Source organism: Cetorhinus maximus, chromosome 10 (assembly GCF_964194155.1).
Source record: "Cetorhinus maximus chromosome 10, sCetMax3.hap1.1, whole genome shotgun sequence".
Lineage (NCBI taxonomy): Eukaryota > Metazoa > Chordata > Chondrichthyes > Lamniformes > Cetorhinidae > Cetorhinus > Cetorhinus maximus.
Window position 1 is genome coordinate 117517213 of NC_135888.1, and position 19925 is coordinate 117537137.

The 19925-nt window shown below is 43.5% G+C and overlaps 1 protein-coding gene across 2 annotated transcripts in view; it reads left to right on the forward strand.

Annotated features, from left to right (window-relative positions):
- sgcd (sarcoglycan, delta (dystrophin-associated glycoprotein)) overlaps nt 1-19925 on the forward strand; it is a 235051-nt gene that overhangs the window by 40798 nt on the left and 174328 nt on the right. For both annotated transcript variants that reach the window (XM_078551046.1, XM_078551045.1), the window contains exon 2: nt 2786-2974. In XM_078551046.1, coding sequence (XP_078407172.1) covers nt 2786-2974 — 189 coding nt within the window. The remainder of the gene's footprint in view (nt 1-2785; nt 2975-19925) is intronic.

Sequence of the window (19925 nt, forward strand, 5' to 3'; positions counted from 1 at the left end):
ACTTCTGTGAGGATACAAGAGAAAGAAGCAGGAACAGGTTTGGGCCATTCAGCCCCTCATGTCTGTTCCATCATACACTTAGATTATAGCTGATATGTACCTCAATTTCATTTACCTATCTTTGTTTCATAACCCTCAACATTCTTACCTAACAAACATCTAGTGATCTCAGTCTCAAGTATTTCAATTGACCCAGCTTTCACAGCCTTTTAGATAAAGAGTTCCAAATTAAGACCACCTTTTATGTGAAAAACAACTTCCTGATTTCACTGCTAAATTACCTCACTGTAGCTTTAAAATTGTATCATTTTGTTCTGGATTCCCCAAAAATCAACTTTAATAAGTCCTTTTAACATTTTAAATATCATATTTAGATCACTGCTCAATCTGGCACATGGAGTCGGGGGGATAATTTTAACCTAACTCACCAGGTGTGAAACCCATGTGTTTGGGTAGAATACTGGTTTTACACCCTGTCCAATATTACTCTCTATGGGCAGAGTGGAAAACCAGTGATCAAAGAATCATAAGAAATAGGAGAAGGAGTAGGCCATTTAGCCCCTTGAGCCTGCTCTGTATAAGATCATGGCTGAGCTGATTGCGGCCTTAATTCCACTTTCCTGCCTGTCCCCATAACCCTTGGCTCTCTTGTCAGTCAAAAATCTGCCTAACACTGTCATGAATGAATTCAATGACCCAGCCTGCGTTGGTCTCTGGGGAAGAAAATTCCAAAGATTATTGACCCTCTGAAAGAAGAAATTCCCCCTCATCTCCATCTTAAATGGGATGCCCCTTATTTTTAAACTATACCCCTAGTTCTAGATTCCCCCAGAAAAGGAAACATCCTCTCAGCATCTACCCTGTCAAGCTCCCTCAGAATCTTACATGTTTCAATAAGATCCTTTCTCATTCTTCTAAATTCCAATGTGCAGGCCCCACCAGCTCAATCTTTCCTCATCAGGCAACACCTTCATCCAGTAGTCAGCCTAGTGAACCTTCTCTGAACTGTTTCCAATGCGGGTATATCCTTCCTTAGGTAAGCAGACTAAAACGGTGTGCAATACTCCAGGTGTGGTCTGACCAATGTCCTATACACTTGTAGCTAGACTTCCCTACTTTTATACTCCATCCCCCTTGCAATAATTTGCCTTCCTAATTCCCTCCTAGACCTACATGCAAACTTTTTGTGAATCACCTTGAATGACACCCAGGTCCCCCTGTACTGTAGCATGCTGCAGTCTTGCTCCATTTAAATAATACTCTGCTTTGCTTCTTGCAATATTATACATATTATAATCCCACATTATACTCCATCTGCAAAATTTTTTTGCCCACTCACTTAACCATCTATATTCCTTTGCAGGCCCTTTATATCCTCCTCACAGCTTGCTTTCCTACTTATCTTTGTATCCTCAGCAAATTTGGCTACAATACACTCGGTCCTTTCATCCAAGTCATTAATATAGATGGTAAATAGTTGAGGCCCCAGCATGAATCACCACGGCAATCCACTAATTATAGTTTGCCAACCTGACAAATGACCCATTTATCCCGAATCTCTGTTAACTGCTAGTTAGCTCACTCTCTATCTATACTAATATATCACCCTAACACCATGAGCTTTTATCGTTTGCAGTAACCTTTTATGTAGCACTTTATTGAATGCCTTTTGGAAATCCAAATACACCACATCTACTGGTTCCCCTTTATCCACCCTGCTTGTTACATCCTCAAAGAACTCTAATAAATTTGTCAAACAAAATTTCCCTTTCACAAAACCGTGATGGCTCTGCCTGATTGTATTATGATTTTCTAAATGTCCTGCTACTACCTCCTTAATAATAGATTCTAGCATTTTCCCAATGACAGACATTAAACTAACTGGGCTATAGTTTCCTGCTTTCTGTCTCCATACAGAATTTTGGAAGATTACAACCACTTATCTCTGCAGCCACTTCCTTTAAGGTCCTAGGATGCAGGCCATCAGGTCCAGGGGACTTATCAGCCTTTAGTCCCATTAATTTTCTTAGTACTTTTCCTCCAGTGATTGGGACTTTTTTTTTTCATTGTTCTTTTGGTGTGGGCTCTGGCGTTTGTTGCCCACCCCCAATTGTCCTTGAACTGAGTGGCTTGCTGGGCCATTTCAGAGAACAATTAAGAGTCAACCACATTGCTGTGGATCGGAGTCACATGTAGGCCTGGCCAGGTAAGGATGGAAGATTTCCTTTCCTAAAGGGCATTCTTGAAGCAGATGGGTTTTTACATCAATTGCTGATAGTTTCATGGTGCCCATTACTAAGACTAGCTTTCAATTCCAGATTTTTCTTAATTGAATTTAAATTCCACCAGTTGCCATGGTGGAATTTGAACCCATGTCCCCAGAGCATTAGCCTGGGCCTCTGGATTACTAGTCCAGCGACATTATCATTACACCACTGCCACCAGCACCACCTACTCCCCCCACTCCCCCCCCCCCCCCCCCCCCCCCCCCCACCCCGCAGCCCCTACTAAAGTTTTAAGTTTCTTTTTCTCTCTTTTCCCCCTTGCTTTTCTACTATTCTTGGGAAACTTTTTGTGTCTTCAACTTTGAAGACGGATACAAACTATATCTGATCTCATCAGTTTACGAACAGGAGGGTTAGCTTAAAATTGCTGCTATGACCTAGAGAGTACAAAATAAAGGTAATTAAAAAGGGAAAAATGCCCATCATTTTGGGTTAAAGGCTGCTGGAGCCATGAGAAACATTTCATTTCCTTTCATTTAATGATCTTTTTTCTTATGCAGATGACACAGGAACAGTACTTGACTCAACGAAACAACATCCAGACCTCAGAAAACCAATATGTCTACAAAGTCGGGATTTACGGCTGGCGAAAGCGGTGCCTTTATTTTTTTGTCCTCCTTTTGATGATTCTGCTGCTGGTGAATCTCGCTCTGACAATATGGATCCTGAAGGTCATGAATTTTACAAAAGTAAGTAGCCCTTAAGAAAGCTGACAGGAGAAGAGTTTTTATATACACAAGCAATGTAAAGTGATTCCTTTGAAGAATGACTTATTACATGGACCATCACAGTTGTGGATCAGTGAAGATCCTGAGTTTAAAGTTGTCACTAAAATGAAAGCCTGTTGAAAAGTAATGAAGAGTTTCTGTACCATCTCTCACTATGAGGAATATACTGAGGTAATTTTACAATTGCTTACATTACATAGAAATGAAAAATTTTAACTTCAATCTGATGGTTCCTCTCATGCTGAAATTATAATGTAGACTCTCACATAATGTAGATCATATTGTTCCAGTAACCAGTAGGCTAGTCCATCAATATGACCTCTGATACTATGATTAAAGCAATAACAGAGCCATGATTTTGTAATTCAAGACTTTGTAAAACAATGGCACTTTGAAAATGAAGACTGCAAGGGATAGATTTTGACTGTGTGTGGCTTTCAGGCAGCCACTTGATTGCCCCAATAGGTTGTCCTGTCCATTTTGATGACTTGGTCTCATTGGCATAGGCCTGGTGAGTCGCAGGTGGAAAACAAGTGTCCTGTTCAACCTGTGGTTGTGGACCGCCACAATATTGGATAGTCCCAGCTAACCCTGACGCCAGGTAGATGGTGAATCCAGGGTAGGTACATTTCTTGGTAGGAAAACTCGGTGTCACAATTTTGTTGAGTTTTTGTTGAGCCCAATCCTCCTAACTCCTGTAATAAAGAATTAAAACTTGGCTTCTATTCAGCTGGACACGAAGCTGAACCTGTGCAGCCATTGTTTGTATATGGATCATAGGACCCTGATTTACATATTAGAAGGATCTACTGCCTGACTCCATTGGCTCTTCCAAGTTAGTATTGGCTAGACTGAGAGCTAATTGGGCTGATGAGCTTTTCTCTGCCATCTTAGGGCCACAGTTGTCTTGTTTCTGCCCAGTGGTACCAGTGGAAAATCTTTCTCTCTGTGTTCTGTGTTGAGGACCAGAAGGAAAATAAAGAACCAATGCACAGTAAAAGCAAAATAGTCCAGACTCTGCTTTTTGTAGACAAATGCTCCTATTGAAGGCAGAACGAAAATATAGAGAATGCAGAAGAAATAGCAGAAAGCATGCCTTTCTTGATGAAAATAAACCACATGAATGAGCTCTTGATTTCTGGTCAACCTCTGTGACGATGACCATTGATTTAGCTCTCCTTGATCTCTGCAACATTAGACGTGGTTGACTATATTCTGCTCATTTTTCAACCAGCTTTGTGGGACTGCCAATCCTTGGTTTCTTTCCTACCTATTCAAATATAGACAGAAACATCTCCAGCAGTAGCTTTCCTTCCTTATCTACTGTCACCCCAGGAGCCCCCACCCCCACCCTCCAAACCAGAACCTAGTCAAAGAACCTTTTTCTTTGCCCAGTTATCTTCCTCATCCATATAATGCCCATTAATGACATGATCTGCAGCTTCCATGCGTACACTGATGAGACGCCATTCTACATCTCCACACTTCCCTTCACTCTTTTAATGGCCCTGTGTTGTCAGACTGCTTGTCTGACATCTCTCTGATATTATCTCTTGGTTCCTATGCCCCTGCCAAGTAGTTTCAATCCTCCCCAGTCTGTTTATTTAATGTAAGAAGCACGCTACCTACATGTGACTACCCGCTCACCTGCTCAAAAAAGCAAATTAAGATTGCAGCCTGCGGGAAGGCAGTGAGATCAATATGGATAGGTTGCATGGATTATTTCAATTGCCTACACACCCAATTTCAGCTGGGTTGGCATGGTTTAAATTGGCCCTTAAATTCCTTTGACTCTTGTCTTTTGTGCATCCCTTCTCCCTTCATCCCACCAATGGTGTTAAAGCCTTGAGCTGCGTAGAAACTTCTCTCTGGAATTCCTGTTCTAAGTCTCACTGACTCTCTGCCATTCACCCCCTTTTTAAAAAAAAATCCTCTCAAAACTCTCTGTGATTAAGCCTCTGGTCAACTCTCTTGACCTCTCTTCCTTTCTTGGCACCTGCTTTCCTCAGGTTTAGCTATAAAGGGCCTTGCGATATATTTTACATTAAAAGCACATTTATTCCCACACCATCTACCTCCACCCCCACCACACCCCCGCATTTACTTCCCTTTCAACTGGATCCTATTGTTCTCTATTTCACTCTGTTGATTCAGTATAATTCAAACCTTGGTTTCTTACCAAAAATGGACTGTGATTATTTGCATTTAATTAATTTACTGCTTTTGAAGAAATGAAAGCTGGCTGAAGCCTAAGCTGAGTCTGCAAGGCAGAATTGATTTTATATAATGTGAACTGATTGCTGATAATTAAAAGCTTTTACTATGTCTGAATTATTTACTTCAGATTAATGTCGCTTATGATTAATGATGTTTTACCATTATTTAACTGTTTTATAAAGATGCTTTAATAGGGAAAAATAATATATAGCTGTTTATATAAAACTTTAATTAGTCAATACTGATAATGGTTTTAAAGGGAGCATTGGTACATGCAGTTCATGCTGCTTAGTTGTGTATTGTTAATTGCCCGTCCCTGTGGATTATATTTTTTGGTGTGATGAACATAAGAACATTAGAAATAAGAACAGGAGTAGACCATTCAACCCTTTGAGCCTGCTCTGCCATTCAATATGATCATGGCTGATCTTCTTGTGTTTCGATTTTCACATTCCCATTTAACCCCGATAGCCTTTGATTCCCTTGCCTAACAAGAATCTATCTACCCCTGCCTTAAAAATATTCGATGACCTCGCCTCCACTACCTTCTGAGGCAGAGAATTCCAAAGTCGCACAATCCTCTGAGAGAAAAAAATTCTCCTCATCTCTGTCCTAAAAGGGTGACCCCTAATTTTAAAACAGCGACCCCTAGTTCTGGACTCACCCACAACAGGGAGCATCCTTTCGACATCCACCTAGTCAAGGCCATTCAGAACCTTGTATACTTCAATCAAATCATCCCTTACTCTTCTAAAGTCCAGTGGAAACAAGCCCAGCCTGTCTTCATAAGACAGCCCACTCATTCCAGCGATCAATCTGCCTCCAATGCATTTACATCCTTCCTTAAATAAGGAGACCCAAACTATACACAGTATTTGAGTTGCGGTCTCGCCAATGTCCTGTATAACTGAAGCATAACATCCTTACTTTTATGTTAAATCCCTCTCGTAATAAAGGATAGAATTCCATTAGCCTTCTTAATTACTTGCTGTACCTGCATACTAACTTTTTGTGACTCATGTACTAGAATACCTAGATCCCTCTGCACCTTAGAATTATGCACTGCTTTTTTGTTGTTCCTGCCAAGTGAACAACTTCACATTTTTCTACATTAAACTCCATTTTCCAGGTCTTTGCCCACTCACTCAACCTATCTATATCCACCTGCAACCTCCTCATGTCCTCTTCGCAACATACTTTCCTACCTATCTTTGTGTCATCTTCGTGATGAGCCACACACTGATTAATTTCAAATGGCACAAACTTTGTCAAGTAGCCTATTCTATACTGCACGGATAGAGGTTACATTCCGAGCTTTATGGGCCATGAAGACTGTTATTGGAGCCAATTTGTAATGCTATTGTACATGTCCTAAAACCCCCTCATTGATACTGATGAATGACTGTTAATACAAATCGTTCCAGCTACACTATCTTTTTCTTTGGCTTGTCCCTCATTCTGTCTTTCTTCTCGCTCTCCCACTCTTTCTTGGGCATTTATCTTCCCCACTACGGTCCATTTTGTTTTCATGTTCTAGGGATCCTGACCAATGTTCCCTTGGCCGTGCACAACCTGAAGGTTCCCACACAGGCCAGGTATGAATTGGCTCCTTTAATTTACTGTGTTTGCAGGCAGCGCAAAATAATTTAAAGAGCCCGAAACTTAAATTAATTGGCCATGCTCTACAAAAATAAACTAGAGGGTACATTGGTCCTGATGTGATGCTGTAGACCACGATTGCAGAGCAAAGTCAATACAGACCTGTCCTCTGATGAACTAAGGCAGTCGGTGTTATCAACTCATTAACCATTTTGACTCAGGTAATCAGAAAAGCCTTCAAACAGTTGTGTGTTGCAAAGAAAATGTATGAAATTGGACTCAGCCAAATAAGCCTGATGCAAGATGTCTACCTCATTAAAACTTGAACTGGCCAAAAACTTGCACTGGTAAAATTCAATATTCGTCAGCCATTAGCTTTTCAAGGTCAAGCGCTTATTGTGACCCTAGCTCTTTCACGTAAGTGGAATTGCTGTGCTGTCATTAAAGGAGCACCAAAAGACTCACATCGGGGTGACATTATCATTTTGAGCTGTCTTATGAGAATTTGAGGGATGTCCAAAGCCACAAGTTGGCCTACCTTCCCTTTCCCATTTCTCACATCAAACATGTGCTCCCTGGTAAGAGATCAGCAAGCACCAGTAATTTCCCAGGTTTTCTTTTACTCAATTTTGGCTCCTGCATCTGACCACCTTTTTTCACTTTTGGATTTGTCAGTTCATAAAATCTAGTTTAACCCCTACCGCACCTTCCACCCTCGTTAATTAGGTTTCTTCACAATGTTTTAACGGAGCCATTCTTTAAGTTTTACACGTTAGGAAAAATATAGTTACCAGCTAAATGAGGTGCAAAATTAAACGGGGTCTTCATTTATTGCTCCCCTAATTCAGCTTCTAGGTATCATCAATAACATCTATAACATAATTTTAGTATTTAGATAGTATCCATACACCATTCAAGTTTGACTGATTGTTCTTACAATCTGAACTCTTTTTGGCTGTGGCCCAGATGGTAGCGCTCTCATCCCGAGGCACACGGTTCCGGGTTCAAATCCCACTCCAGGATTTGAGCACAAAAGTCAAGCTGACGCTCCAGCGCAGTACTAAGGGTGTACTATGCTGTTGGAAGTGCCGTCTTTCAGATGAAACGTTAAACTGAGACTCCACCTGCCTGTGCAGGTAGATGTAAAGGATCCCATAGCACTGTTTCAAAGAAGAACAGGGACATTATCCATGGTGCCCTGGTTAATATTTGTCTCTCAATCAATATCACAAAAAAAATCATCTGGTTATTATCATTGTTTGTGGGAGCAAATTGTGTAAATTGGCTGTCATTTTTCCTGTGTTACAACAGTCACTACACTTCAAAGGGCTTCATTGGCTGTAAAGTGTTTTAACAATTGCAGTGGTTGTGAAAAGCACTGCATGAATGCAAGACTGCCTTTTCTTTTTAAGTTACATTCTTAAAGAATATTCCAGTTGATCCCAACTCATACTTTAGTTCTTTGCTCTTAATGTATTATCAGAAAGCAACCCAACACTATTTACATGCTCTTTGTACTTATAATTGCTCTTTATCCAAGTCATCTTGGCAGGAAACACAGTTGCAGAGTGGTCCTGAGCCTCACTGGATCAAGGGCAGAAATTTAATAAAACCATGCCAGTGAGAATGACAATTACTTATTTTCACTGAAACTTGTTCAGTGTAACAGGACTAGTTTGGTGTTGCTGCAATGTTATCATAGTCACCCTGTTCCAGTTCCAATTTGCTGCCAGCAGAGTGGAGCCTGCCTTTGCAGCTGGCAATACAGAAGAATCAAAGTATGCAATGAAGTGGTAATACACTGGCAGTCATTGGACTAACTTGTAAAAGTACCTATATAAAGTAACCTAAGTCTGATCTGTAACCTGAAAATGGGTGCTCCTCGTCAATATTTGGCTGTTTAAAGCACAGGCCATAATTTTACCAGCCCTTTGGAGACAGGCTGGGAACCAGGACGGATGGTAAAATGGCAGCGGAAGGTATCAGGAGGGAAGCCCAATTGTTCCCAGTGTTCCTGCGGCCAGAGGAGATTACCAAAGGTGGGAACGGTCATGGTTCCTACCAACTAGAAGTGGTGGCCAATTAATCCGATTAGTTGGCCTTTACACCCCCACCGTATGGAGAGACTGCCAGCTACATCTAAGCAGCCCCCCAGCAGTTTTCTGGGGGGGTGTGGGGTGGGGTGAGGGGTGGTGGCTGAGGGGCCCTTTCTTTCCAGAGGCCCCAGCCCCAAAGAGGGACCCTCCAGTGGCCCCCAATGCTGCCATTGGAGGGCTTACCCCTCTGATCACTTGGGCCTGCCTTCCTGGCCCTGGCACTTCTGTAACTCTCTGACCAGCCCTTCAAGGGCATCTCAACATGGAGGCATCCTCTCCTTTACCCTCTAGCCTCAGCAGTGGCCAATTCCATAGGTGGGACTGCCGAAACTGGAATGCTGCGCACCCTCTGATTGGATGGGTGGATAGAGATAGGAAACAGTGATTTTTAAGAGTAAAATAGGGAGAGGTTCTCCAAAATCTTCAGTCCCAACATCAGGATCAAATGAGGCTCCTGAGCTCACAGGGGTGGATAGCGGTCTCAGCACCAGTTAAGAGGCCAACACTGGTGAAACTGTGGCCACAGTCTCAGTACAATATGCCAGTGTTTTCAGGCCAGTCATTGTGTGGGTTTTCCAGTTGTCGGCATTGCAACCATGAAGCTGCAACTCCATAAAAAAATCTGAACTGCAGCATGGTTACCATGATACTATGGTTAACCTGAGGTTTGTGCATCCTAATGAAGCTACAATCACCTAGATGGCACAAAGTTACTAATTCTGTCTGCAAAAATAAAATTGTATTCTTTTGTGTCATGTTTTGAGCTGCTGGCCCTTTAGGGCTTTCAACCACTGACCAGTGGAAGTGGACAAGTTTCCCAGATTCTACATATCAATTGGACTACAATAGATGTTTGGCAGTTTAGACTAATGGTTTCTTTTCAACAACTGTTGTGAGCCTTTTACGTACCACTTTGTGTAAATGCCAGTGAGGCATGAGACTTGAAACTGCAACTTACTTAAAAGACAAGCTGTGTGTTTAGATCCTGGCAGCTCACATAAGTAATGTTAATGATCTTGTTTGCAGCTTGTAATCCATGCTGGGTACTTATTGCAGGCCCATAGATGGGCCCTTTATCTTTGTATATAACAATGGTGATAATACAGCCTTTGGATATCTTACACTTGTTTTAGAATGCTGTCATTTATCTTGGGCTCAATAAACATCAAGTTACAAACTACTAGATCAAGGAACATTATCTACTATGCTAGAGGTGATATACTAGTTCTTTCAGTTCTAATCGACTATTCTCTCATGGAAAAATCTTTAACTATGTGAGGATAAGTATAAATTTTCTGTTCGGAAGAGATTATGTCCAAGGTTTCTTTCTCGCAACTGCTTCATTTTTCTAGGACTGGTAAACTCACTTTAACATCTTTCTATCAAAAATACTATCCAACGCATATCTGAAAGCGAAATGGAGTGGTTCAAGTTATTTGTATTTTACAGAGGGAGGGAGGGTGGGGTGTGGGGATGGGGGGTGGGGGGTGGTGGGGCAGGGCAGGAGGTGGTGGCATAGTGGTATTGTCACTGGATGGGTAATACAGAGACCCAGGGTAATGCTCTGAGAACCCAGGTTCAAATTCCATCATCTGCCATGCAATAAAGAATCTGGAATCAAAAGTCTAATGGTGACCATGAAATCTGCCATCCTCACCTGGCCGACATGAGACTCCAGATCCGCAGTAATGTGTTTGACCCTTGAATGACCTCTGAAATGGCCCAGCAAGTCACTCAGTTGTATCAAACTGCTACAAAGTCAATAAAAAGGAATGAAACCAGATGGACCACCTGTCATCAAACTGGAGATAAAAACAAAAAGCTAAAAGCTACTGTGGATGCTGGAAATCCAAAACAAAAACAGAATTACCTGGAAAAACTCAGCAGGTCTGGCAGCATCGGCGGAGAACAAAATCAGTTAACGTTTCGAGCCTCGAAGGGCCATGAAGGCTCGAAACGTTAACTGATTTCTTCTCCGCCGATGCTGCCAGACCTGCTGAGTTTTTCCAGGTAATTCTGTTTTTGTTTTGGCATCAAACTGACTGTGCAAAGTCCTCCTTACTGTGAGAGCTGTTTTACAGACTAGTCAAGCAATAGCTTGACATAGTTATACTCACAGAATCATAACTTACAGATTATGTCCCAGGTACCACCATCACCATCCAGCAGAGGTGGCGGCACAGTGGTATACAGTCAGGAGGGAGTCCTCAACATCAACTCAGGACCCCATGAAGTCTCATGACATCAGGACAAACATGGACAAGGAAACCTCCTGCTGATTACCACGTACCACCCTCCCTAAGCTGATGACTCAGTACTCCTCCATGTTGAACACCACTTGGAGGAAGCACTGAGGGTGGCAAGGGTGCAGAATGAACTCTGGGTGGGGGAACTTAAATATCCATCACCAAGAGTGGCTTGGTAGCACCACTGCAGACCGAGCTGGCCGAATCCTAAAGGACAGAGTTGCTAGACTGGGTCTGCGGCAGGTGGTGAGAGAACCAAGAAGATGGAACTTGAACTCATCCTCACCAACCTGCCTGCTGCAGATGCATCTGTACATGACAGTATCAGTAGGAGTGACCACCGCCTTCACATTGAGGATACCCTCCATCGTGTTGTGTGGCACTATCACCATGCTAAATGGGATAGATTTTGAACAGATCTAGCAACTCATGATTGGGCAACCATGAGGCACTCTGGGCCATCGGCAGCAGCAGAACTGTACTCGAGCACAATCTGTAACCTCATGGCCTGGCATATCCCCTACTCTACCATTACCATCAAGCCAGGTGATCAACCCTGGTTTAATGAAGAGTGCAGGAGTTTATGCCGGGGCAGAACCAGGTATTCCTAAAAATGAGGTCTCAACCTGGTGAAGCTATAACATAGGACTACTTGTGGACCAAACAGCATAAGCAGCAAGTGATAAAGCTAAGTGACTCCACAACCAATGCATCAGATCTAAGCTCTGCAGTCCTGCCACATCCAGTCGTGAATGGTGGTGGACATTCAAACAACTCACTGGAGGAGGAGGTTTCACAGATATCCCCATCCTCAATGATGCAGGAGTCTAGCACATCAGTGCAAAAGATAAGGCTGAAGCAGTCACAAAAATCTTCAGCCAGAAGTGCAGAGCGGATGACCCATCTCGGCCTCCTCCAGATGTTCCCAGGATCACGGATGCCGGTCTTCAGCCAATTCAATTCACTCCAGGCGATGTTAAAAAATGGCTGGAGACACTGGAAAGTGCAAAGGTTATGGGTCCTGACAATATTCCAGCAATATTGGCTTGTGCTGCAGAACTTGCCACACCACTAGCCAAGCGGTTCTAGTACAGCTACAACACAGGCATCTACCCGGCTATGAGGAAAATTGTCCAGGTATGGCCTGTACACAAAAAGCAGGACAAATCTAACCCAGCCAATTACCACCCCATCAGTCTACTCTCATTCATCAGTAAAGTGATGAAAGGGGTCATCAACAGTGCTATTAATCGGCACTTAACCTGCTCACTGACGCTCAGTTTGGATTCCGCAAGGGTCACTCAGCTTTTGATCTCATTACAGCCTTGGTTCAAACATGGATAAAAGAGCTAAACTCCAGAGGTTTGGTGAGAGTGACTGCCCTTGACTTCAAGGCAGCATTTGACCAAATGTGATATCAAGGATCCCTAGCAAAACTGGAGTCAATGGGAATCGGGGGAAAGCTGTCCACTGGTTGGAGTCATACCTAGCATAAAGGAAGATGGTTGTATTTGTTGGAAGTTGGTCATCTCAGTTCCAGGACATCACTGCAGGAGTTCCTCAGGGTTGTGTCCTAGGCTAAACCATCTTCAGCTGCTTCATCAATGACCTTCCACCCATCATAAGTTCAGAAGTGGGGATATTCGCTAATGATAGCACATTGTTCAGCACCATTCACGACTCCTCAGATACTGAAGCAGTCCATGTCCAAATACAGCAAGACTCAGACAATATCCAGGCTTGGCTGACAAGTGGCAAGTAACATTTCCACCACACAAGTGCCAGGCAATGACCATCTCCAACAAGAGAGAACTTAACCATCACTCCTTGACATTGAATGGCATTACCATCGTTGAATACTCCACTATCAATATCCTGGGAGTTCCCATTGACCAGAAACTAAATTGGACTAGCCATAATACTGTGGCTACAAGAGCAGGTCAGAGGCTATGAATCATGCGACGAGTAACTCACCTCCTGACTCCTCAAACCTGTCCACCACCTGCAACACAAGAGTCAGGAGTGTGATGGAATAGTCTCCGCTAGCCAGATGAGTGCAGCTTCAACAACACTCAAGAAGCTTGACACCATCCAGGACGAAGCAGCCCACTTGATTGGCACCCCTTCCACAAACATTCACTCCCTCCACCACTGACGCACAGTGGCAGCAGTGTCTACCATCTACAAGATGCACTGCAGAAACTCACCACGGCTCCTTAGGCAGCACCTTTCAAACTACCATCTAGAAGCGCAAGGGTAGCAGATACATGGGAGCACCACCACTTGAAAGTTCCCCTCCAAGCCACTCACTGTCCTGACCTGGAAATATATCGTCATTCCTTCACTGCCGCTGAGTCAAAATCCTGGAACTCCCTCCCTAATAGCACTGGGGGTGTACCTACACCACAGGGACTGCAGCGGTTCAAAAAGCAGCTCACCAGCACCTTCGCATGGGCGCTTAGAGATGGGCAATAAATGCTGGCCTAGCCAGCGATGCCCTCATACCGTAAATGAATAAAATAAACTAAAATCTTTCTTGATGTTTTATTTTTCTTCCAATGTAACACTTAGTACAAATGTTATGCTTTTCTGCATATGAGTTATTGTTTTCATTTTACCAAATAAAAGTGGGAAGGAAATAGCATTTTATTAAAAGGGGATGGGAGGGTGGGGGTGTAGGCTGATTTGAACAAGGTAGCTGGGCAGTTAAAGTTGCCCCAGGTACTTCTCTACCCTGAATCTGCTGGGAATTGACCAATCGCAACTGAGCTGGTGGTATGGACACTTCCAGCAGATGGGGTCCATTTTTAACATATGCATATCCTTGAGTATTGCTGAAAAAAAGACATTTTATCAAAGCCTTTCATCTTGCACTCATCAAGGCAATCGCAAGAATGCTGATGTCCTGATGAGTGCAAGATGAAAAGCTTTGACTAAATGTCTTTTTTCAGCAATTCTCAAGTTCTGTACTACCAAACTATTTATATGCACGTCCAGTCTTGATGATGTTATTGTGATCTGGCTACAATTTTAACCCGGTGGCCTGAGCTAGAAGGAGCAGTGAGTTTCCCATCAGACTAAACCAACAGTTAATAAGATCCGGGCCAGATGAATTTTTAAACTTCTGGTTTTTGAAACTTTCCTGGTGAGGCTTGGAAGAGCAAGAGCACCAGGCCCCAAAATGAAATCAAAGGTATCTGCTGCTGCAACTGTGGTTCTCTACCAACATTCATGAATCAATGGCCTGGACTTTCAGCTTGGAGGGCGGGGGCGATCGGCGATCCTGGGAGCAGTCGGGAAACAGACCGTCGGCTGCGTTTGGTCCCCAACCACGATTTCATGCCGGCTGGCTAATTAACGGCCCGCCAGCGTGAAGCGCATGCTGAAAACCGCAGCCCTGATGGAGTGGGGCTGGGAGGCGGGCGGGTGCTGACGTTTCCGTGGGCGTGGGCGTGGGCGTGGGCGAGCGCTGAGAGACAGCTCCCTGAAGGCAGAGAGCCGCCTCAGGGAGCTGCAGACCCAAAAACCAGGAAATAAAGTTTCGAAAATCAGGAAAAAAATGTTGAAGCATCACAATCAGGCACCTGAACAGATAGATGATAAAAATGCTGTCCACCGATTTCCATTTTTATTTTATTTAATAACGGAAACCTCATCCCGCCCTTGGATGAGGTTTGACGAAAAATGCAAAGTCTCCCTGGCTGATTCACCCGTCCGCCAACCGTAAGGTTGGACAGACCATGAAAAATCGAGCACAATTGCACCATTTGTGGGCTTAATTGTCCGTTGGCGCACTTCCGACTTTTGCGTGCACCTGCCGAGCGAAGTATCGTGCGAGTGCAGGATGATGTCAGGACGCTCTCCCGATGTCTTCTTACACGATCTTACGTCCGATCGGGCCAGGTGCGTGCCCGCCCGCGGGATGTAAAGTTCTGCCCACCATGATGGGATGGCCTAGCAGCACATAACCATTCCTTACCTATCCAGCCACTACTGCTTTGCTGCAGAAAAGCTCAAAATTAATCCACCAGTGCATTTTGTCAGCAGAAATCCACTGTCAGTTAAAATCCAGGCCTAAGGTTCAGAAACACTTGTGATGGAACAGATGGCACTTTAACAGAAACAAATCTGAATTCATTCATTTGGATGTGATGCATAATCATAAGTGTTGCCTCCAGCTTTCTGATGAGGCATCATTACAGGTACAGGAAACCCAGAGTTCAAAGGAAATAACTTGTAGAAATCATACTAATGAGACTTGTGTAGTTTTGTCTCATAATGCTGCTTACAAGCAGTGCTGAAAACATAATAAGCCTGCTCTCTACCTGGCAAGGGAAGTCATGCATGGTGTGAAGTGAACTAAATTAAATTATATCATTAAAATTATACTTGGAATTCCTCTGGGTTAGCGCATTGGCCTTCATCTCGGTTTGAATGCAGATTGGACTTCTGAGATGAAAGTGTCCTCCCCTCTTGGTTGCAAGATTATCACTTTAAGTGAACTTGTGCCAATCTCAGTCCAAGTGCGTATGAATCTATGGCACAGAGCTGCCCATAATTTGGGAATATTTGTCAGAATGTTGGCTGTCTGACGCAGAAAGGCCATAAGGCTAATTGTGGGAAATGGAAAGTCACAATAGTGCAGTAGTGTGGGTGGGGGTGGGGGGTAGGGGCTACTCTGAGATTGAGGTCAATGCACATTTTTGGGCAGCTTGAGAGTAAATTTAATCTGCGACTAACCTGCATTATTCCTGACCTGGGAAAGGCTGCTGCTGAAAAAGCTTTTCCTCACTTCAATGAACACATCACCAGGCATATAAATTATGTTAACAGGGTAGTAAAAGAACAAGATTAACTCCTACATTTTAAGTCATGGATTTATATTTTAATTTATTATCATCTTTTCTAGTCATATCTCCAAGAACCATAATAACTTTGAAAGGTTTTGGCTGCAAAATTCTGCTCCGTAGTGCCACTCGTGTCAGTGTTAAGGGTGTTCAGAGAAGAAAAAACTGGTTTGGGATCCACTTCTGACAACTTACGATGTAACCCATGCTGATTGCTGTGTTGGGAAGGACGAAAGTAGGGGTGATTCTGCATCACCAGAAGCATACAGAGTGGGCAGATTTTGTGCCTGGCTTGTCAATTTGGATTTTGCAGGGCTTGTTCAGGCTCCCTCTTAAACACACACAACTGAGCATGCATTTAGCTGCACTAGGGACCCCTCCGTACCCCATCAGGGCTATTTAAAATGATCACTGCAGACTTTTGGGTGAGATACTTCTAACTTTCTTTTGCTGCTGCAGAAACAATGGAAGTATGGTGTCCTGTGTTGGTGGTGGAGTTGACAGAAGTCTTTCAGTTATAAGGGAGCAGTGCTGGACCTTTGTAAGGAGTGGTGTGGATTTGAAAGGCCTGTCATGATGTTGTGGCTTGTGCATGAGTGATATCAATCTGTAATTTCATTGGCTGAATCAAACATATACTGAACTGTTTAAAAAGGACTTTTTAAAAACAAGAAAAGACACTGACTTAAGATGGCTGCCACAAGTCACCTGACATCTGGCATTGCGAGTTGACAGTTTCTGGGAAGTTCCAATGTGAATTACAATTCAGACATGTCACAACACCCTGCTATAGAATTTCACACCTGCTGATATCAATAACTACTTCAAAAGATTTACGGAAACTGCACTGGACTCCACATTTGCATTTCTATAAGGCTACTTCTCTAGCAGAGACAGGAAGTCCGCTAGGACAATAGCTACATGGAAAGGTGTTCTTCCTATCTCATCAAGATGGATAATGAATTATTCAGAAGCCAATGGCTGGGACATTATAGGCCATGGGATAATAGGTATAGTTGGTTCAGACACCAGCTAAGCAAATACTTTCTGGAATCATTATGGGGAAAGAGGTTATGTGACTAGAGAAACCATTTTTGAAACCTCTTTTAATACAGCACTTAAACTGCAAAAACAGTAGTCAAGTAGCAACAGCTACCTGTTCTATGTGTGGCTTGTGACTTCTCTCTGCAACAAGATTACTTGTGCACAGCACTGCTGTAAGCAGAGCCATGCTACAAATAGGAGCATCATGGAGCCCTCCAAGATAAAGGGATGCTGCAGCATGTCTTGTGGTTTCAGGTGGTCTTTTGCGTCCTTCAAAAACCTGGCAATCATGAGGGCCTAGCCTATGCCACCAGGCATTTGGCAATCACCTGGAGAGGAGTAGGAAGAAGAAGGAAGGAGATATGACCACTCCAAAGGGGCTGTCCATGAGTGTCTCATCAAATGCCAGGTGCCATGAAATTATCCCCAGACCCCAATCTTTCCATCCCTGAGTTGTGGACCATCACAGCCTCTTGGTCAAAATTTTGAAATAAAAGACACCACAAACCAACCATTCTATATGAAATTTATCCACAACACTTCCAATAGTATGTAGGATAGCCAACAATTCATCCTTGTGCATTCTCTTAGTGCTTTGCCTTTGCCTGTCCTAGTGCTCCTATGCCGTGCTTCCCAATGGCTTCAGCATGGCTGGTAGAAATTTGTTGACTTGCAGCAGGGAAGACTGCAGATGGCCTTGGACGATACCTTCAAACAGCTCTGAGCCTTGAGGGTCTGGATTTAGACTGCACCATCTCGGCAGAGGCAGCAGCAATCTTGGCTGGCTGGCTGACAGGCAACAGCAGAAGCACTGGTGAAATCACAGTGATAGGAGCATAAGAACAGTCGGCAGGTTTGTGTTCCACAGAGCCACTGCCATTCCCTTGGGAAGGCATTTCTGTAACCCTAGTAATTTGATGGAGCACCGGTTGTTGGACCTGCTGTGAGAATCTGTATGCCCCTTTGAGCACTGGTATCCACAGCCATGAAGACAGCAGTCTGAGCCTGCATGACAGCAGGCTAGGCTTGCACCACAACAAGCACACATATTATGAACTCAGTCTGCATTACTGAGAATTTGGGTGGCTTTTGCTTGTACTGCAATGAAAACTGACACATTAGCCATCAGACATTGCACACTGGTTGGGTCTGCAAATGCTGTCATGGAATTAACCACCACCTGGACACTGGAAAGAAGGGGCTAGAGGTTTTGCACATGTATGCTCTTTCCAGTTCTATGTTCTTGGCCATCAGCCTTTCCCTGTATGTCTCATTTGATTCCTCTGCAGCAGAACTTATCTATGACCTTGGCCTCTGCTTCTTTGGCTTCAGGCTTCTTGTACCCAGTTTCTTGTCATGTGCAGCTTCCACCTCCTTGCTACCATCTAAAGTGTGCACAATGCCAATACCTAAGCTGGTACCTGTGAGTGCCAGGTCAAGTGGCAGTGTTGCTTCCTCAGGTGCCTGCTCTTTATCTTGCACTTCAGCGTCAGGCTACGCTGACTGGCCAGGTGGCAGTTCTTGTGTATCATGAAGAAGAAAAGCACAGGGAGGGTTGAGTTAAGGGGAGATGGGAAGGATGGAAAGAAAGAAGTGCATGATCACACCATCTGCAGCTTGTATTTCATACCAGATTGCAGCATGAGGGTGAAGTGAAATTTGAGAAGGTACATAAGGCAGGAATATACTGTCACTGAGGAGGGTTTCAGCTACTCCAATATAATGACCTTAGTAATTGCTGGCCCTAAAATGTGGAGCACCATCTCTCCAAGTGCTGTAATATACCTTTAAGTGATATCAGCATGACATCACTGGAACAGGACTGTATCATGTGATCTGATCTTAGTTTCATCTTTGCTTTGAGCAGAGCACACACACAGCTCTGATTCCTTCAAGCTTTATACCTATGTATAACTGTTCTTACGTGCCTAGTCTGAGCAAATGAACTCACAATGTGTTTACCCAATCCCTTATGAGTGATTGGTGCCTTCTGTCTTGTACAGCAAATAAGCTCATGGTATTATATCATTATAATAACAGGACACCAAAGAGATGAAAAGATTCCTGTCCCCCCACCACTCCTGGTTCTTTGCTGCTCATTCTTGTTATGTGCCAAGAGAAAGAGAAGAGTGTCACTGAGTATGTTGTAAGATGTTTGGGTGATATGCCTGTCATAGCTGAAATCTGGAAATATGTGGAAACTCAGATATATGGGTATGATGCTTGCAGGAGTGGTAAATGTGTAAGGGTGAGATGGAGTATATGAATTTAGGTATGAAAGTTGATAGCTTGAGATTGTTGATGGTTGAGTGGCAGGGGTGTGGTGCATTGAGCAGTATGTGAGGTTCATGGCACAGTGACAAGGTGATAAAGATCTCTTCACTAACCTTAACTACTTGTGTGAAGTCATTGAACCTTTTCTGGCACTGCAACCAGATTCTTGGAGCCAGATAGGATTGCCAACTTAATTAGATGTCTTCCTGGAGGTTTCATCACGTGACTACCCCCACGCCCCCCACCCCCCCCACCGCCCCACACACACACTCTTCCCATTAGTCGGCCAACACATCCATCCTAATACAATGCCTTCCTGCCAATTGGAAAGCAAAAAAAACTTATTATCCAATTAGATGACGCTTGCTATTAGCCAAACAGCCTATTTTTCCCCCATTTTCAACATTTTTATATCTGGTAAAGATGAATATTGAATGAAAATGACAAAAAGAAACAATATTTTTTAATGTCCATATGATTTTTCTCCAGGGTTACACAGAGCTGTCTCCTGGAGATTGGTCTTCAATTCCTGGAGGCTCTGGGTCAATACTGGAGAGTGGCAACCTTAGGGCCAGACTCTTTGCATTGA